The sequence below is a fragment of the Priapulus caudatus genome, unplaced genomic scaffold, assembly GCF_000485595.1.
Source record: "Priapulus caudatus unplaced genomic scaffold, Priapulus_caudatus-5.0.1 Scaffold820, whole genome shotgun sequence".
Classification (NCBI taxonomy): domain Eukaryota; kingdom Metazoa; phylum Priapulida; class Priapulimorpha; order Priapulimorphida; family Priapulidae; genus Priapulus; species Priapulus caudatus.
In genome coordinates this window covers 19,759-40,288 of record NW_014577881.1, presented here as the reverse complement: position 1 = coordinate 40,288, position 20,530 = coordinate 19,759, and the positions used below count along the sequence as shown (strand labels likewise).

Here is a 20,530-nt window from a genome sequence, read left to right as displayed (position 1 = left end):
GTGAATTGTGCACGCGAGGAGAACATTGTGAGCCTCCGTATAAGGGAGTAAGGGATAGTGTCATTTAGCGTTCGTTTACTCAACAGTTTATCAAGTGGAACTACCCTCTGCTACCACTTGATAAAATCCCTAGTATACAAATTTAAAATAGCACACACATAGTTAGCTATCCCTTTCTGTAGGATCCATGTAATATACACTATTACTAGTATATGCTGCATAAGTGATCTGAAATAATGTGAAAAGAAAGATGAGCTCAATGCTGCATCTGCACATCTTGCTTCATTATTTAAAATTACTCACATGTGTGAGCATGTGTTGTTAACAAAGATAACAATTAAAAAATTAAAGTACAGAGTTATTGAAATGTGACATAAATAATGTATAAATTGGTGCAATATAAGAATAAATAAGAAAATAAAGAAATGTGTCAAGCGTGGCTCAAAAACGTTACAGATATGTGATTGCTGTTACACTCTGATCCCGCAGACCGTCACTTGCTGGCACACAGAGGCGCGTCATATTGTACACCTACCTGAGCTCCACGAGATGCTTCTCTCATGTGTCTGACCTAGATGAAGCCTCGCTTTACTGCAGGCTCCAACATCAGGAAAATGTGCCGACGTGGAGGGAAACGTGTAGTGTGCCCGGCTGTGAGGGAGGAGGCGGGGAAGTTGCGTCACTAGTTCTGCCTCCTCCTGCACTGTCACCCCTGCATTGAAAAACCACGATGACAATAACACAAGTGAACAAGATATTGATAAACTAATCTTTGCAATTTGTGCACGATGTGCCACATTATAATTTAAAAAAAAGCAATGGACACTGACGGCGAAGAACTTTCTCCCAGACAGAAAGTGTTTACTGTATACTATATACACTGGCATTACAATTTAGAGATGTGGTGCCGGTGGTTATGCACATGAGAAGGGCTTCGGATTCATTCATTCTTACTGATAGCATGATCACTTCCATGTTCAAACGCAAGAATATGCAAAACACGATATAATAACCAGCTAGTTTGTGAACATGTGCCTCCACCAGGTTATCAGTGAGAACAATTATGTACTTCTAACAAAGGTTTTACTTTATCAGTTGAAAACGAAAAAAACAACACAAATTGCCTAAATTCGGCCAATTGTGATGTAAACACTTAATTGTACCAATAATTATTTTGTGGATCTTCAAAAATACGTTTTTATGAGGCGTTACACTGCATCAACTGTTGTGAACATGGCCTAAAATGCTTAAAATGTGCACCTGCTTAAAATGTGTTATCTTGCTTTGTAAAAATCATACTCCATACTATCTATTTAATCTATACAATCTCTGTTATTAATAGTCCGCTGGTAACCTTCAGATAGTAACTTGCCGTTTGTCGGCTCTAGTGTCATGAGTGGGACACAATTTTAAGGTGGAAAGCACAGTGAGTGGCACGTCTTATTGTATACGGTCTTCGCTGGTGCGTACCTTCCGTCGGCTGACTGACGCCCTGGCCATAGTAGAGAACCACCGCGCAGTTGTTGTGTAGGAGCAGCTGCGGCGCAGGTTCCCGCTCTACGATGACATACAGCACGCCCCTGTGGTGCTGCGCGGTAAGAGAGTAGCACTCGGTACATGATAGCTTCGCCACCCCAGCCACTCCCGCTGCGACTCCGGGCAAACGCGCAGCCACCGTGGCCACGCCTGCTGTTGTATTAGCAGCAGCTGCCGTCGCCACCTCGGCCACTGCTGCCCTTGCCGTGCCCGCCGTTACGCCTGCATTGCACTCTGCCGTCTCGACCGTGTCTGCCACCTCCGGAGAATGCGCAGAGCGTCCATCTATGGAAGGCACGGCGATGACGTGACGGCCGTCCATGTCGCGTTTCAACCTCACCAGATGGCTCCACGCGTACTGTTCAGCCATCGGCCGTGATGCGTGGCCCGCATGGCTGAAGGTCAGGTAGGACACGTATTCTGCGACGGTTTGCGGCGGTGGCGGGATGTCCCACATGCAGAGATGGTGTGTGGAGGCGGTCTCGTGTGAGCCGTCATTGGGTGGAAGGCACACGGTTCGACTGCAGCAGTCCAGAACGTTCACCTGCAGAAATCAGAGCGTGTTACACACCCGATGTACCATCAGGGTACTCTGAGCAGGGCATGGGCTTTAATTTTAATAATATTAAATTTTAACAAAAAATTTACACATGATGCGACAGGCCTGATATTGGGTGTTAGTGCACATACACATGCAAAAGAGATATAAACCTTCTCATAGCTAGCTTATATACAGAGACTGAGTGCATACCATTAATCTCCTTATGGCATACCTTGGTTTGTGTGTGCGGCACAGAGAACGCCTTCACATGTAGCAGTGAATCGGTGTTGTTAACAATAGCAACACTAGACGTGAGCGTGACAACTCTAATGCCATGCTTTATAACGGATTGCAGAGTCAGGTAACATATCTGAAAACACATTTTCTCAGTAAGTTTCAATGTACGATAACCCCAGGAGCATTATTATTAAAGCCTTTGCACAGCCATTATGTTTACATCAAATTTGATTCACCTGGTTTAATGTTGACTGTACAGCTGTAATCTGACAGCACTAGCAATTGAATAAATAAATATAAATAAATAATAATGAAAGTGTCAATGACACTATAGCTCACATTGGGTGTGATAGACGAGGGAGATGATATTTAAAATTTGGTAAGTCACTAAGTGTTTCATTTATGACAGACCAAAATGTGATCAAATGTCCTTATTCCCCGTTTTATACTAATAGAAATTTCACTATTTTGTTTCAGGGTTAGTTTTGATGCAAAAATAAATGTTTCAGATCTGAATGTCTGAAATCTGGGCGAGAGATGGCGCTACGCCTAAATGATCGCCATTTTGGTTTTCGATTATCGCGCAAATAAAAGCAATAAAATATTCCAGTCAAATTACTGTAACGAAGAATCTAAAACACAATATTACACGTAGGTATGAGTAGGTAGGTAGGTAAATTTAACAAAATCGAATGAATCTAAATGGCCATTTTCATTTTTGTCAAAAAGTGAGCGTGGCTCTAAAGTAGGTCGACTGGCGTGCTCCAAAATAGGACGTTCAAATCCCTCCCATAGGAGTAACAACTGTATGCAATTTGAAACATGTGGGTTAAACGGTTCTTGAGTTATCGTTGACCGTATAAGCAGACACTGAAATGCATAGTGAAATTGACAAAATCTACCTAATTTGCATAATTTAAAAAAAATATAAAAACCTGTGTGATATGTTTTGGAGCCAGTCCTTATTCATTCACATACCAAAAATGAGCAATATCCGTTGAACCTGAACTGACTTATGGCCATTTCCATTTTTGCCAAAAAATGGACGTGGCTCAAAAGTAGGTCAACTGGCGTGCTCCAAAATAGGACGTTCACATCTCTCCCATAGGAGTAACAACTGTATGCAATTTGAAACATGTGGCTCAAATGGTTCTCAAGTTATCGTTGACCGTAGCCAAATGTTGACAGACAGACGGACAGACGGACAGACGGACAGACGTACGACAGACGACACCCCATGGCAATAGCTCATCTTGACGATGTCAAGGTAAGCTAATAAAAAATTAATTTAAGGTAACTGTTTATTTATACTGAATGACACCATCGTAGACTTCTTACAAAGCAGTTGTTACAAAGACTTGTTACAAAGCACGAACACTATGGGAGATCCTATATCTATATGTTTATGTCTATGTTTATATTTGAGTCATATATTGATGTCATTGCTGTGCTTGATGGACAGATATCAACTTACCCACAATTTAAGTTAGACTACAACAAAAGAATGAAATTTTGTTGAAGAAGTTTGAGCTAGGTTAGGAGTTTAGGACTGTGGACTAAATTACCCTTTCAATGTCAAAAGTGGCTTGTTATGATCTCCAAACGTCTCTTGAAATACCACAGTGTACCTGTTTAGTGTTGTCCTGTTCTAGCAGGATTGTTGTGTGCGTGTAACCATGTCGACACAGAATTCCCTTGATTGCAGGGTAGTATCGCATAGACTGATCTTCTTCATCAGACAGCTGAATAGGCTCAGAGTACGAGCATATCTCTCCAGAAAGCGATAAACCGAGCTTGAATGTGCCCTGCAACATGTATACACACGTATATTCACATGATGCCTATGATAGAGATGTACAGACCATGCATGCAGCACTCACCAGAATGACAAATAGCGCAAAAGGTCGAAAATCTTTCAGATTCTAGAATACCGTTTTTTTACCTAGCTAGGGATGAAAATTAATGTTACATTAAAATTACCCTGATGACTCAGAGTTAAAACACATATAATTGCCTAAGGAACTGCCATATGGTCCTTAATTGTAGGGTTATACTGCACAAAGCTACACAAGACCTAACGTCATGTGGATTTACCTCAATTACAGATGGTGCCATAGACTGCCCACTGGCTACTGTCCATTCAGTTGTATTCCCACTCGAAACGACAAGAGTCCAGTCGGTGTCATTGACCAGTAGGCACCATGGTTTCACGTCCACAAGAAGGGTGTTACATGCTGGCCACAGCTGCGCCATGTCCACCTGTAGCTCAACGTCCGGCTGGTCTGTGATCTCACAGTGCCCCGCTGACTTCAGATGTGGTCTGCACTTATTGAACTCTGCAAACATCTTCAGATCTCTAGGTAAACGTACAAATATAACAATGATAATTTTATTATTATTAATAAAAAGAAGAATTTGTTAAGAAGATATCCTCATTGCCACTATGTAGTTCATTATTACTATGTTAGTTATTATTATAACATTAACGACAAACTCGCCTGTCAGATAAACTGACACTTTTAAAGAGATTATACCTACATACTTAAAATGAACACGATTAACACACATTCACATCACACCTTTCCATGTCCTCAGAATTGTATGGCCAGAGTAGCTCATGGTCTGATTGCCAGCCATGGCAGAGCTGGTCAATATCCACCTGACTGACTGGCTGTTTTGGCAGTTGCTCCACCATGCCCACTGAGAGAGGCAATGAGGGGCTGGACGGCTTCAGGTTTTTCCTATAACCACACACACAGAAAAACACAGAATAAACTTGTGGTAGTGGGTTTTCACAGGGCATACTAGAAATTGAAATCAATGCTAGTTGAGTCAATAATAAAAATAAATTAATATCAAAATCAGTGTTGATACTTGCTAGATACTGGCTGGCTCATAGGTGACTGTGAGGATAGTAGGAACTGGAGCTATAGAGACTGACCTTAAAGCAAAGGAGCAACCTACCCCAGCTGAAACGTGAGGCTGTGTGCGAGCTCCCCACACGGAGGCCACAGTTGATGCTCCTGGCCTTGACCTTCGACCTGTACATGCTGGGTGGCATGCATCCTCTGAGTGTGCACGTTCATGATGAGGGGTTGGGGTAGGTGGGTGCGCACAACAAATAGTGGAGTGAGCAAAAGCTGCAGAGAGAACAGATGGAGAGTGAATAAGAATCCGTGGTGGCCATGCCTTCCCACAGCTGTCAAGAACAAAGATGACTCTTGACATTGACACATGCTGACATTGTCCCATATCCACAAGACACCGACTTTGTCACCTGCCCGTATTTACATAGCAGTGACATTATCAAGTGTTTACATGCAATAACATACGCGCCACGTAGAGCGCTGATAATGTCCGTTATGAGATGTGTGGATCTGGATATTGTTCATATGGAAATGAAACAACAGAAATGGAATAAATAATTTCAGTTCGTTCATGATCTGCTTCATTATATAATGTAACGGTAATTCGCCAGTCAGCTCTGACTCACCAGTCTCTGTGTAGTGGCTCCGAAACTCTGGCAAAACCGCTGACACCAGATGTGAACAAAGTTCCCCTTCTCCTCTAGTGGAACCTTTAATAACTCTGGCTCTTCTGTCACGTGGTGTAACTCCTGGGACCATGGTGTATCGAAGCCCTCTCTGGGCAAGTGAGAATGCCCCAGACCAGAATGCTGCACCAGGTGCAACTGCTCTTGGGATGTATTGAAGTCCAACAATCTGACTCTCAATGAAACTCGGTCATCCTCCTGCAGTTATTAACAGAACCGCGTAAAAATTCCAAATAAAAATAAACTGGCTGGCATCTAGAACTAAGCAATATCTGCGTATGCATCGAGTGCCTGCTGGCAATGTGAAAAATAGTGTGAAAACAATGGTTCTAGCTAAATTTTAATATATATTTAATATATATTTTACATTTACTGAATGTGTTATGCGCATGCTTGTATGAACTATATATTAAATGTGTGTAATTAATTACCTCATCGGTTCAGTAAGAAATATGATGCTGCAGTCAGAGTAATAGTTATAGCATATTAGTAAGGTGAACTTATGCTGTGTTTGTTGAGAGGATATGGATAGGTGCATATCACGTACCACGAGTGCACAAAGCTTGATTGGATTTTGTAAGCTGGATCTTGGATGTAGAGTATTGCTGCAGCGAATATGTAATTACCTCTACTATACAAGAAGGTACGGTGTCACTGCAGCCTAGCATCAGATAACAGAATGTCATTGGCACGCCCTCATCTCTGCGCACGATCAGCTGCACCTCCACACGATGAGAGAGACGGCTAGAGAGCAGCAGCAACCCACTCACTACAATCTACCAAAACAATAATATTATATTATATCAAGGTGTTTTACGAAATTCTTGAAACACACTCGAAAAGCACCAAATACGAAATTGAGTCAATAACATTTAACCAGTTTTCATTTGATAGCTGGATCACCTTTTCTAAAATACTCTGAGGAAGAACCTCATGTGTGTGCGTACGTGCGTACACATGCTGGTGCGCGTGTGTGTATGAGAGTGTAGGACTTTCCTAATAGAGAAACTACAATAGTGTTATATACATAAAGATGTCCACGAAAATAACAATGATTGCCATCACGTACAGCCAGGTGTAGTAATATCAACTATCACCACGAATAATTAGCTCAGGCTATGACGTTGGCTAGTATAAGTAATGCGAGATATGTCAGCTATATAAGTCTGAGGACACAGGTGCCAAACACAATAGCCAAGCTCTACCTGCTTCTGAAAGTTTGTTACAGGTGCCAAACACAATAGCCAACTCTACCTGCTTCTGAAAGTTCGTTAGTTGCTTGATCTTGACGACAAGGGTCTTTTTGATTCCATCGTGCGTGATGCAGGCAACGTGGCTTCCTGGCTGATCAATGTTGATGGCAGGGCTCCACTCTCCTCCCATGCCCTCCACACTCAACTTCAGCTCCTGTGGACCGAGTGCAAAACTAGCAACATTACGAATGAAGATTGAACGAATGCTAATGACTAAAACAATTAAAAAAAAAAAAACAAGACCGACGCCTATCTTCTACTTCCTACCACTATGACTATCACAACTACTACTACTACCACCACTACAATAACCACACATGGCCACAGTGTAACAAGATTTTGTTATGCATTTTACTGTACATGTATATGTGTACGTATCTACATATCTACATGTGTAAGCAAGCCTGCGTGCACGCATGTAAAATGTATGTATCTATGAAAGTACATGATTACATGCAGACACACGAACAATTGAAATACAAGTAGCGGTAAGCAGCTGGTGCTACCTGTTTGTGCTTATGCGTTCTCCAGCTATAGGCATACATCTCACCGCTCAGTACTATCAGGCTTTCTCCCGTGCCGATCTGTAAAACAGGCACCAGATATTTCACTGCTGAACTTGCTACAGATTATGTGCGTTGCACATAACCAACACAAACTGAAGATAATCTATTCAGAGACATGTAACCAGCAATACACATGGACAGTTGTCAATGCATGGAAATAAAACAGGAGGACGTTCTGACATTAATAAGTCTGGAATTGCACCTGGCCAATTAGCAGAGCCTCATCCGTGTCATTGCAGATGACATAGCTGCCCATTATGACCTGATCCCCATCAAGGTTGTGCATCTGCAACCCGAATAAAGGTGATATGATGAATGACTTACGCCATCTGCCCGTTCACTAGCTCAGTTTCATATTCTCAATACGGAACAGCGCCCATAGAATATCTAGGTTCAAAAGCTAAGCCAAGTGAAAGAATTTTGGCTATTAATTTTGGCTACTCCAACTCATGGTACGTCGTGCAAAACAGAAATGAATTAAATTAGAATCAAAGAATAAATTTTTTAAATTATTTCTTTGAGTTTTAACTTCTTTTTTTTCAATAATAAATACCATTAACGAGAACTTTTAATGAATTTTGTAAGTTGCTTGGACTTCCAAGTGTATCGGACACATAAAGTACAGACATAAATTGAAATATAAAACTTTAAATTAAAATTAAATTTGTCACACCATATGCTGCAGTGGTGCCATGGTGTGTGTGCGCGTGTGTGTGCACACGTAGACGTACGCGAGGCACTTACCTGCCTCCAGGCTAGCAGAGCAGAGTGAAGCGTGTGCACACCACTCTGCCCGAGCCTCAAGACTAGTGGCTCCATCTCCAGGGAGCAGTTGAAATGTCCATGGTCATCCTCGAGCTGCAGCTGGAAGAGGCATGTCTCCAGCAGCGGCATCATGGTCAGGTTCCTATACTCGACGACATCACAGCTGATGCTGGCTGCACACTGAGACAAGATAGGTACGTGTTACTAAGGTGCTGCGCATCTTCTATTTGATGGCAACCATTTTTAAATACAAGATGGCGCCCAGATACCATGCCGATGGAGATGGGTACCCGATCGCATACGAATGTACATATCTTAAACTACCTTCGTGCCAATTTTCATGCTTTTGTCAAAAAGTGCACAATTATATCCCTAGCTCCTCTACTATTCATGATACATTTATGCGAGACACGCGTCATGTAGCCACTACATCGAAACAGCCGGAGATGAGACACTGAGGCGAGACACATTTACGAGACAGCATTGTGAAACACTAAGGCAAAACAGGTGTCAACCAAACATTGAGGCCAGACACATGGCAAGGACAGACTGAGACGAGACACCGCTGAAGCTAATGATATTGCCCCAGGACTAACAGAAACTATTTCTTGTTTTTCCATCTATTATTTCTCTTTTTGGTTATTCACATTACCGCATAAACTTTAAGTGTGTGTGAAAAGCTAGACCAAAAAAATTACTCCACATCCACTGCATATATCGTATATTGTTAGAAAATCTTAATTCATATGTATATACAAATTGATTAATGATATCAGGAGTGATATAATAGAGGTTATTAATCTAATAATGCTGCACATTATGCAGATGCTGACATGACATGAAAAATTGATATTGCTGTAATTACTTCCAGTTGGCCACGATCTCGCCACCGCTTGTAATATGATGTCGGAGATTCCATCGAGACAACCAAAATCTCCTGCTCTGTTGATTCATGTTCATCAAGGCTAAACGAGCGCAACTTGTCAGGAAGGCCTACAGACAGCAAAATGCGTAAAAAGGGTATCTTCCTTGCGTATTAATTTCATAACGTTTTCATGCCAGCACACAACATTGAGCGCATACCCTAACAGTAAAAATGATCAGCACTAAAACTGATATACTGTAATCACAGCAGCCATTTTCCACGAGTAAGCTTTCATGACTACAACTTTTGGTAAAGTTGGCAGATTTTAACACCCAATAGTAACTGCATGCTGCAGAGATCTGTAGCAGTACAGCAGTAGACGAGATAACTTTGACAGCATGCTGCTTGAATGAGGTTTCTAGTGCCAATGCATTAGACAGCACGACTTTGGTAATATACCAATTTAATGACATGTACAGTTTACATAATATCAGGGGTTAATAATTATTATCGCATGATGATATGTAGTGCTAAGATGACAGAGCACTCATGACTGCAGTAATAACTACACGGTGTACCCACTTTTTCCAAGGTGCTGTGGATGCTGACACAGGCGGAACTGCAGCAGGCTGACGCTGACACATGCCAGCACGGTTGCCATCAGTGCCGGGTTGAAGCAGGAGTCGATGTGCATGCAAGCAGCTAGCACAGTTGGGGAAAATGGTGGCGCAACCTCCATGGCAGGCCTGCAACAAAATAACAGTGAATACTGATGCCTTTCATCTTTCTCATATACTGCTGTTCTCTTCTCATAGCTAGTCACTGTCACACACAGGCACACACGCACACACGCACACACGCACACACACACACACACACACACACACACACATATACACACACACACACACACACACACACACACCACACACACACACACACACACACACACACACACACACACACACACCACACACACACACACACACACACACACACCACACACACACACACACGCCCCAACACACACGCACACACACTACACACAGCCACACGCATACACGCACACACACAGACACACATGCACACACACACACATACGCATACACGCATACACGTGTGTGCATATATATATATACGCACCCATACAGCTGCTGCTGCTGTTGCTGGTGGCCGATGATAAGCACTCTCCACACATTCGAGGCAGGCATTTCGAGTGAATCTTTTGGCAGGTTCAGACTATAAGAGGCACTCTCAGACAGCGTGAAGTCCTTGGCATCCAGAAATATGCGACGCAGTGGGTCCCAATATTGCAAGACACATGGGACCTGTAATAAGGCAAACGCTCCAGCTATAAGGCAACACCGCAACACACATACAGCAATAGTATTTTGTAACAAGCTTATGACAGTCAAGTAATGCTGCCTGAATTGCGTGCCTATTTATTTAACTAATGAGGTATTCATTATTTATTTATTAATAGCTAATTATTTATGATTATTTATTAATTAAATTAAATTTAGCTGCTTTGTGTAATTGTAATAGTCAAATGCATAAAACAGCAATGCATCTGTCTAAGGTCTACGGTCTATCTATCTACGGTATGTCAGGTCTGGACAGTGACATACCATTGGATGTTGTTCAGATACAACATCGCTTTTCAGTGTACTTCTGATGGGCACGGGATCAATGGTGACCTTGGTGAGCGACCTTGGCTCAGGATACCGCCAGGTCATCGTACTTTTATCAGGGCAAAACACTATTTCCCACGTTGCTGGCTCCTTCCCTAAACAGTCTGGAAGCACCCACAGCCAGTATTAAGTATGAGGTGTTAGAGAACATAGCACAGCATTATTATTTGTAATTGATTATGAATTTAATATATCTGTAATATGCAAGACTTAGATGATACTAGACGCTTCCATCTCAGAAACATGATTTGCCAGCTCCATGACAGTGGAACATACCTGTGTCATACACATACTCAAAGCTGCCAGTCCTTAGATCATCTAATCCCTGTACACATCCCTGACACTGCTTTTTACTTTTTGGCATCTTATCATTGCTGGCAGCAGGACCCACACTGGAGTATTCCTGAAAGTTAAGTTGAAGTCAAGATGTGTGGGACAATTGATACGTGCAAGCCATAATAATTATTCATCAAGCCAACTAGGTACCGTCAACACACCAGGAGTCTAACACAATGAACAGATTATCAGATGCTCTATTTATCATGTTATCCTGATCACATAGATGAAAAAGTTACTAGCGGATTACCTTTAGGAATTGATGCACATGAGTCAGTAGAAGTTCAATGCAAAGTACATTTTCCTGACCCATGGTCAGAGGTACCATCTCAGTCTCTATGAATAGAGTGACTAGTGGGATGGAGTGAGCTCCCCCTGCATCTCCCACCCACAGCACACCAATGCTGGCATCCAGTGTTACAGGACCCACAAATTGGCGGCAACAGTCGAAATATGCCGTCTTTAACATCAGACCATCCACATGCCCAGAGATCAGAATTTCATCGGGAGTGCCTAGACAAATGCGAACAGCATCTAAATAAAATGTTGGCAAAACGTGTGCAAAACAGCTTATATCCACTCTCTTTGCAATGCAATTATGTTACAGATTTTAATAAAACGTTAATTTTAAACATTGTTCACTTGTATCATGTTATTCAAATTTACCATGCAATGCCTGCATATTTTTAATGCAACAGTATTTCACACTCACTAATGAACTGAATGAACCTAACCTTGATGACAGAGACTGAGATTCAACTTAGCATCACTCCCGAGCACAGACACAATTAGCTGGGGACGCGAAGCGCACCACGGCATTGTCTCCATGACGACAGAAATCTCATTGGTGTTGAGGTGAACACTAGTCACATATTTTAGAAGAGTGGGAACTTGAATGTTGGTTTTCGCAGGTTTGATGTGATGGTCACCTATGCAGTTATGATTGCGATAAGTAATATAATGCATATTATGACATACAATAAATGCATTCGTATTTTTATTATACCAAATTCAGTTAGAGTAAAATCTATACATTATTTATTATGCATTATACTGGGATATAGTCTATAATGGTACAACCATCATTATAACATAATGTTTATGAAGTAAAACGCATGTTAACGGTGTTTCTCTTAACTGCATGGCATTCAGAGACTGCCAACTACTTATGTGCATGAATATTCGCAACAGTACAATCTCTCTTGATAATATCTACTCAAATTAAATGCACCACCACATTCCTACTCTATGTGAAACGTTATGACATAATAATAATCAAACTATTAATATAAAACAGATTTTATAAAGGCTATATCCAATAGAATTTATATACTGATTAAACCAATGGTATCAAGCACAATGTCTAAAGAATTAACGTTTTTTACTCTAAAGCAGCCCAAGCATCTGAGCCTGTGATATTATACCTGTGTCAGCTGATAGCTTTAAAAAGTTGTCTAGAGTCTGGTAGTATTCGATCACTTCTTTTAGCTTCGCAAGGCTCAAGTTGATTGTCAGAGGGCACTCCAATCTTATTCTCACACTCGCTAGATAACAGCAAATATGGACTCTTGAGAATTAAAATCATGCAGCATGCCATACAGCATCGATTAGTGGCACTGCCATACCAGCATGAATGATGACAGTCATACTAAATTACAAGTGCAGATTGTTTACCTAGACCACTCAGGAAGTCGACAGCAGTGATAGTATACAAGTTAGGCAAGCAACCCGTCTTGGGATCTGCTCTGCCAGGCTTCGTATCCAACCAATGTAGAGGATAGTCATGCATGCAGGGCACCAGCTTCTCTCCAACATCTACAAAATACATGCACACACACTGCATTGCCATCATCATACCATAACACAGGCACAATATTTGTCTTACAACTGATGTTTCAAAACGTTTTGTTTTGTTTTATTGTTATGTGGTAATTGCAGTGTATTTGACATATAAAATGGCAGAGGCATGGGGATACATTTGATTCTATTGATTATACTTACTTTTGATAATATCACAACTAAACATTTCATATTTGAAAGATGAAACTATTCTCATCTTTACCTTTTAATTATCGCTGTTCTTCAAACTTAGTGGCAGTCAATCACTGTACATTTACTTAGAGCACCCAGCTGGGCTCTATGATTCTATAGTAGAGGTTTCAATGACATAGACTAGTAAACTGCATGAGCAAGGTATGTACAACCGAATATGAAACCACGTCAATTGCTTATTACTTTTACATTTTGCCGATCGCGTAAACTATGTGTACACACTAGCGAGATTAATAACTATGCACTCAATTCAAACCTGTATAGGTCAGACATATCGCTCACCATATATATCAACTGGGCTCTGACCACCTCTCACCACCACATTGTAGCAAGAAGCCTCAATCTTCTGTTTGTTGGGTTTGCACAGGACATAGGTGTGGGGCTGGGAAAACAGCACGTACAGGAACGGGTGCACTTTGCACGCCGGTGCCCGACCACACCGGCTAGCTTCCTCCATTTCGTCAGACGAGCTGTGCAGCAATGAGCCATGGGGCTGTTGCTGCGCCGCGCTACGGCACTCCTCCCACATCACATCGTCTACGTCTGCCGAGGGTGCATCTGTCGTCACGACGCCCGTCGCCAATGGCAACCCCTCGGCGACTAACTCACTGGCATGCTCGAACAAGTCCTCGCCGATCAGCGAGGCAGTTGATATCGATCCGTGCGCGTATGTGCCAGCTGGCGCGCTCTGCGTCCAGCCCCCCGCCGGCACGGCTACGCTGCCCGGCGCCTCTGCAGCGATTAGGATCGGCAGATCTACGCGAACAGGGTCGGTGGTCCCCGTGGGTCTCCTGCGCCGCTCTGTAGCCGTGCCCCGAGCGTGTTCCTCAACAGAACCGGCTTGGCGCTCCGGTTCGCTCTCCGCTACGGAGTACGCCGCCACTGATATGCGACCGGCTGTCAACAGTAGGTCGAACGAGACGAACGCCTCGCTGCCAGTAGGTGGCGCTTCTTCCTCAGCCATCGTTTCCGGTAGCGTGCGGACCGATTCGCGGTCGCTGAGCAACGGCTCGTGGCTAAGCGTCTCCCGGCCACTGTCCTGCCGACTCGACACCAAGCTCTCAACTCCGCTGTCGTTTACGTTGGCGAACGCTCTACCATCGACACCTGCTCCACTAGGGGCTGTATTGGGCTCAGCCAAGCCGCTGAAGCTCTGCTTGCAAAGCCTAGCTACCTCCTCAAGATTCTCAGTGACAAAGCCATGCACGAACTCAACCTGGTGGCTGTTTATGTAAAAGTCCAGATCACTGGTTATGTTAACTTCCACAGAATGACCGCATACAAGGACGGGCTGTAACAAAACCAAAGATGCATGTTCTAGTGACAGCAATCAGTAGATAGTAACTTCTACTAATGTAACTCATGTAGCTGATAGATCAGTGCATAATTGTACATTTTTAACTTTGTAGGTAGCTAAGAGTTTTGGGAGGATGGAAAGTTATGTTGTTGAAAAAGACAAAAAACACAAATCTTGTGCATAAATGTGTACATACCTCTGAAGATAAGCTCTTATCAGATGAATAGTTACTGTACACTATGGAAGGTGCCGCCACCAATCGTAGATCAAACTTTGAGACCAAGGGAAGATGCCTGATCACTTTTTTTACCGATTCACTGAAACATGTAAATTAGTATGTATTAGTAGCTTGTATAGTACATCAGTTATTCTAGTAAAATATAATACCTATACAATAATCCCAAATGTTAGCAATAACAGATTACTACTTGTCAATTTAAAGATGGTGTTTCCATATCAAACAACCTTCGATCTCTATGCTTTGTGATTATAATAAACACAAAAAGTAAATATTTCACTTCTCACTGCCTGAATCACATGAGTGAAAGTACAATTTTTAGGTACACTGTTTTTAAGCTTGCAATTCATCAGAACATAATGAAATACAAAAGTAACTTCAAGGTATGAAAGCTTTTTTGTGTATTTTATTTCATGCTTCTTCTCCTTCTTCGAGTCCGGATCTGGAATTTATTAAATCAAGTATAGTGCCACTGTTCCACACAGCCGACTGCCTCCAGGCCCCCCCTTGGAAATCATTTCATGCTAAGAAGTAAGAACAGAACATTGATGTGGCTAGAGAGGAGCATTAGGAGATTAAAAGTCAGTAAGGAGACATCAGGTTCGAGAAACAGACGTACTTGAGCGCAAATCCCTGATTCCACTCCAGAGCTGGGTTCTGCCCTCTGCTATCATTTGCATGTTCATCCTGCAGTACTACACTCTCCCAGAGGCCTGTCACAGAGATCACGTTCCATTAGGGTTATTAGTATGAATGAACACACACTACCAAGATACATGCATCAACAATGCTGAACACTGCTAGCTCGTACACGAATGTGTGTATAAAGCATGCTTAGATTAAAAAACTTATAAAACTAAATAGCTGTAATAATTTCTTTTTTATACTCGGGGATTGTGGATTGTACCTGTAAAACCATGTTTTATAACATTTAGGTAGTGATTACAAAACATGCACACGTAAATTTCAATTACAACAATGGGGCACACATTACACACATAACGTTAGGTATAGTAACATACAGATTAAATGTAAAAATTCGGATAAATATTGTAAGAAACACAATATATACATATGTAAGAATTAGTATATGATAACAAGGTACGTATCATATGCAGACACACGACTGGTATAGTTAGATGTGCATTACGCAATAGATATAGTAAGGAACACATTACACGGGGGTGCATACATGTTTGGCAGAGTGACACATATGTGTGACAGTGCTACAACTGTGGATCTTGGGATATTGTGGATACTGGGGATGTGCTACAGTAACCGATACCTGTGCTGATGCCGAGCCCACAGATATCCAGCTGATACTGCCTGTCTTCTATATCCGAGCCTGGAATATGTGTAATGCGCGCTCGCTCTGCCTTCTGGAACAAGTCCTTCCGAACCAGCAGCCGCTGCAGAGGGTTGTCAGCCTGCGGTGACAGCGACACCGTGTCTATCTCCATCACGCACATGTCGCTGCAGGTGCTGAGCGACAGCAGCTGCTCCCTGCAGGGCGCATCGCTCGTCACACGTCCACGAGGATCTCTCCCGGCGACCCTGGGCGCGTGCAAGGAGGGCAGGAACACGCGCAAGGTGTTCGCCTTGAGGTACAGCAGCGGCAGACGGCCGCTGGTCACGTGCCAGCCAGCTTCGTCGCTCCCCGACCCGCCGCGACCTTGGCCGCGACCTTGGCCGCCGCGTTCCCGCGCGCACGCCGAAGATCGACGGGACACGCCGCCACTTTCGGTCGTGTCCACCTGGCTCGCGGACTGCTTCGCCTGGGTGGTTCTGCGTGCCGGGGATGGGGGCGGCACGCGTCGGGGGCGGCGCGTAGCGCAAGCAAGCGGCACGGGCCACGGCGCGGGCGCCACACGATGTCGGAGCGGTGGGCGCTCGCGCGGGGACGACCGGGGCCGGCGCGCCGAGGGGATCGGACGACGGGGGTCGGGAAGCGGGCGCAGCGTGACGTCGAGCTCGCCAGACGTGCGGCCGACGCAGCGTGCCCGCCCGAGCGGTCGTCGGCGGTGACAGCGCTCGCGCGGCGGGGGGCGGGCGGGAGGGAGGCGGTGGCGGTGGTGGCGGCGCCGCGCCCAAGCGGCGCTGCACGCTCTTACTCTGCGCGCGCTGAACGTCAGCGAAGGAAAGCCGCATGACTTGCCTCGGACCCGTGCGGCGAGGGCGAACAGCGGGGAATACGGCCCGACACCTGTGAGGCCAAACCATCATGTAAGTATGTGTCTGTTCAATAACAATAGATGATGGAAACATGTAGTAAATAATTCCTGTTCAATAACAATAGATGACGGAAACATGTAGTAATTAATCTGCTTAATAATGATAGATGATGATACCATTATAACTAATCTGCTCCTTATCCACACAGAGATGATATAACATGTTAAATTAAGTCTGCCTCTTATAACGAGAGATGCATGCATAACATGCTAGTAATCTAATCTGCTCAGTATAACGAAGAGATGATGCATAACATGTAGTAATTAATCTGCCTCGTATAACGAGAATTGATGATAACATGTGTCAATTAAATCTGCTCATAACGGAAGATGATGATAACATGCTAGTAATAAATCTGCACTCTATAAACGAGAGATGATGATAAACAATGTAGTAATTAATTCTGACCTCTATAACGAGAGATTGATGATAACATGTAGTAATAATCTGCTCTATAACGAGAGATGATGATAACATGTAGTAATTAATCTATAACGAGAGATGATGATAACATGTAGTAATTAATCTGCTCTATAACGAGAGATGATGATAACATGTAGTAATTATCTCTCTTATAACGAGAGATGATGCATAACATGTAGTATATTAATCTGCCTCTATAACGAAAGATTGATGATTAACATGTAGTAATTAATCTGCTCTATAACGAGAGATGATGATAACATGTAGTAATTAATCTGCTCTATAACGAGAGATGATGATAACATGTAGTAATTAATCTGCTCTATAACGAGAGATGATGATAACATGTAGTAAATGTAATTTGATCAATAATAACGATAAATGTTTTGTAATAGTTACACGGTGACATCTGATAAAGAATACCTGTCATTACACATGCACTACCACGTACCTGCAGGCATCCTGTACGAGTAGTAAGAATCTGTGTATTATGAGCCAATTTTTCTGTGCATGTCAGAATCACACCTTCGTAAGCTCCAGGTGACCAGCTAGTCTCTCCTCTCCTGTAACCATATACAACTGTCAAACTCAATAGAGCTGACCACATGGTTTAGCCACCTTACATAAAATGCACTCAATCACAATCAAATACACTTTGTGAATGTGATGCACCCTCTTTTACTATATTGTGTATTATATGCTCAACCATTATTCAGTGCACTTCACGTATAGCAATAACCTCTTTTGGTAATGGCTGACATCCATTGTGGCAATCCTTAGCTTGGCTTTCTGATAAATCTCTTGCAGATCTATCGAGGACGTGACGTCTTCAAGCGTTCCAGAAACACAGAACTCTAAAAGTAAAAAAAAATCCTCTGTATATACATCGCTAATTCCTCGTAGAACAATTTTATCTAAGATGTTAAGTAGTACAATAATGAACTTCATATAATTTTTTTATTTTATCCGCTTTTACTATCTTTGAAGTCGCATGCTCTATTTCGGTTTTATTTGTTCTCTATTCCTATGAAACAGACCAGTATTACCGACTCTTAACCTGCCTAACTATCAATTCCATATAGAACCGTAACATATCAAATCAACCTTACTATACATAGCAATAAACTAACCTGATATTCGTTAAATAACAGAATCTGAGGTATTCTTCATAAATTATACAGAAAGTACAATATCTCAATCATCATTATTTTATAAATGCATACATGTATAGTTAATATATGTACTTTTTGTGTTATTGTTTTATAATATGTTATATACATATTATAATATGTATGTATATTTTTACTGTTAGTTTTATGTTTTATTTTTATTTTTATGTTACTATTACTACTAGTAGTACTACTACTACTATAGTACTAGTGATATTATTATCATCATAATTAAAAGATCACTGGAATTTATAGATAATCAGTAGGAGTCTCACCAGTGTCGTCATGGAGATTGCCATAGAGGTTAGCAGCAATCTTTGCGACAGTCCACTGCATCCACAATGAAATGGCGAGCCGCCTCGGCACCGGTGTGTCTATCACAGGAGGATGCTGGCCCGCTACACGACTGCAACAATGCCTCACCCTATAGTCAAGCGTGTCTCGTTTCAACGTTCTTGATGCTGAAGGCAATGGCATTTAAGGAACATTTAGCATTTTTTTAACATGTGGAGTGAGAAAATGATGTAAAATTCATTTACCCTGTATGACTATCGGTGTTAGTTTTACTCGCGGTTGTTTGGCTTGGTGACGACACTGCTGCAGGTACAGGTAATGTCGTGTTAGCCTGCACATTTGCTCTCGGCATAGTAGATACTTTCACGGCTTCAGAGATATGGCTCAACCCGGACACAATCTGTGTGGACAGCCTGTGTACTAGCATGACCTAAACGAAAATATTTCATACTGTTATGAATTACAAAGTTCATTGAACATTTAGCCAGTAGTGTGACACATTTATTAACAAGTTATATATAATGTGCTTTAATAGAGTGGTTTCTCAATAACAACTGGATTATATATATATATATATATATATATATATATATAGCTTTGTTGAAATGATTATTGATCGAACATTACCTAAGTTAGCATTCGTGCATATATACCTGTGGCTCTGAGCAGCTGAGCACACAATGATCCACATCTGTGTGAATGACCAGACCCATAGACTTTAGCTCCGACTCATTGCTCTTCTTCTCACTCATATGCTTTGCTGCCACGGCAATAGTTGATGACAGACTTAGTCGCTGCAACAGCTGCAGAGGTGCCCGTCCTCGGTGTAAGGAATAAGCACTGGCATTGCATATGCTTGCCTTCCATGGTAGATGTAAGCTGGCACCTGCAAGCAAACGACGGTAAACCTGCAGTAGCTCTCAACACATAATTTACACTAATAACTTGACCTTTATCTACTCCAGTCACGAAATCAAACCTACAGTCATAAGTAATCCAGGAGTCAGTACACCAACGAATATATTTAGCAGCACAATTGATCAAGCCTGCACCATTGGCAATAACTATAGTCAATGCAATTTAATTGATTGATTTATTGCTAAAATTGTATTTACCACGTGAGCTAGGTATGAAAACAGGTAATTCCTCTGTGCTGATTGGATCTCCACTGCTGTGTACAGAGACCTCAGGACAAACTAACACCAGTGACTCAGGTAGAGTCTCACTCTGGTACATTTGTCTAAGGTGCACCCTAATACTGCCAGCAGTGTCAGACTGGGGTGACAGGGGTGTGGGTGATGCTGGCAGGGATGTAGTGGGCAGAAGAATGGTCACAGACCTCACATCAATCTGAATATAGCAGAGTCACGCAATAACATTTATTAACAAATAAGTTGTTACTATTACTTATTTTTTGTTATATATCTTTATAAATTGTTTACTACTAGTAGTTATGAAAAAAAGTAACATGGTATTACATAA

General features: G+C 42.3%; 1 protein-coding gene across 1 annotated transcript in view; it reads right to left on the bottom strand.

Annotated features, from left to right (window-relative positions):
* The window catches only part of LOC106813757 (vacuolar protein sorting-associated protein 13B-like), a 46,895-nt gene that overhangs the window by 15,823 nt on the left and 10,542 nt on the right, over window positions 1-20,530 (bottom strand). The window contains exons 10-41 of the mRNA XM_014817978.1: window positions 20,164-20,398; window positions 19,702-19,934; window positions 19,322-19,478; window positions 19,030-19,215; window positions 18,325-18,439; window positions 18,111-18,148; window positions 16,216-17,133; window positions 15,550-15,643; window positions 14,889-15,009; window positions 13,678-14,686; window positions 13,018-13,158; window positions 12,768-12,887; window positions 12,078-12,272; window positions 11,594-11,856; window positions 11,284-11,410; window positions 10,945-11,111; window positions 10,460-10,644; window positions 9,899-10,062; window positions 9,317-9,444; window positions 8,431-8,631; window positions 7,889-7,972; window positions 7,627-7,704; window positions 7,122-7,274; window positions 6,494-6,643; window positions 5,808-6,065; window positions 5,279-5,454; window positions 4,894-5,055; window positions 4,409-4,670; window positions 3,943-4,119; window positions 2,310-2,447; window positions 1,471-2,080; window positions 536-712 (exon numbers count right to left, since the gene is read on the bottom strand). Of these exons, the coding sequence (XP_014673464.1) occupies window positions 536-712; window positions 1,471-2,080; window positions 2,310-2,447; window positions 3,943-4,119; window positions 4,409-4,670; window positions 4,894-5,055; window positions 5,279-5,454; window positions 5,808-6,065; window positions 6,494-6,643; window positions 7,122-7,274; window positions 7,627-7,704; window positions 7,889-7,972; window positions 8,431-8,631; window positions 9,317-9,444; window positions 9,899-10,062; window positions 10,460-10,644; window positions 10,945-11,111; window positions 11,284-11,410; window positions 11,594-11,856; window positions 12,078-12,272; window positions 12,768-12,887; window positions 13,018-13,158; window positions 13,678-14,686; window positions 14,889-15,009; window positions 15,550-15,643; window positions 16,216-17,133; window positions 18,111-18,148; window positions 18,325-18,439; window positions 19,030-19,215; window positions 19,322-19,478; window positions 19,702-19,934; window positions 20,164-20,398 (7,222 nt within the window). The remainder of the gene's footprint in view (window positions 1-535; window positions 713-1,470; window positions 2,081-2,309; window positions 2,448-3,942; window positions 4,120-4,408; window positions 4,671-4,893; window positions 5,056-5,278; window positions 5,455-5,807; window positions 6,066-6,493; window positions 6,644-7,121; window positions 7,275-7,626; window positions 7,705-7,888; window positions 7,973-8,430; window positions 8,632-9,316; window positions 9,445-9,898; window positions 10,063-10,459; window positions 10,645-10,944; window positions 11,112-11,283; window positions 11,411-11,593; window positions 11,857-12,077; window positions 12,273-12,767; window positions 12,888-13,017; window positions 13,159-13,677; window positions 14,687-14,888; window positions 15,010-15,549; window positions 15,644-16,215; window positions 17,134-18,110; window positions 18,149-18,324; window positions 18,440-19,029; window positions 19,216-19,321; window positions 19,479-19,701; window positions 19,935-20,163; window positions 20,399-20,530) is intronic.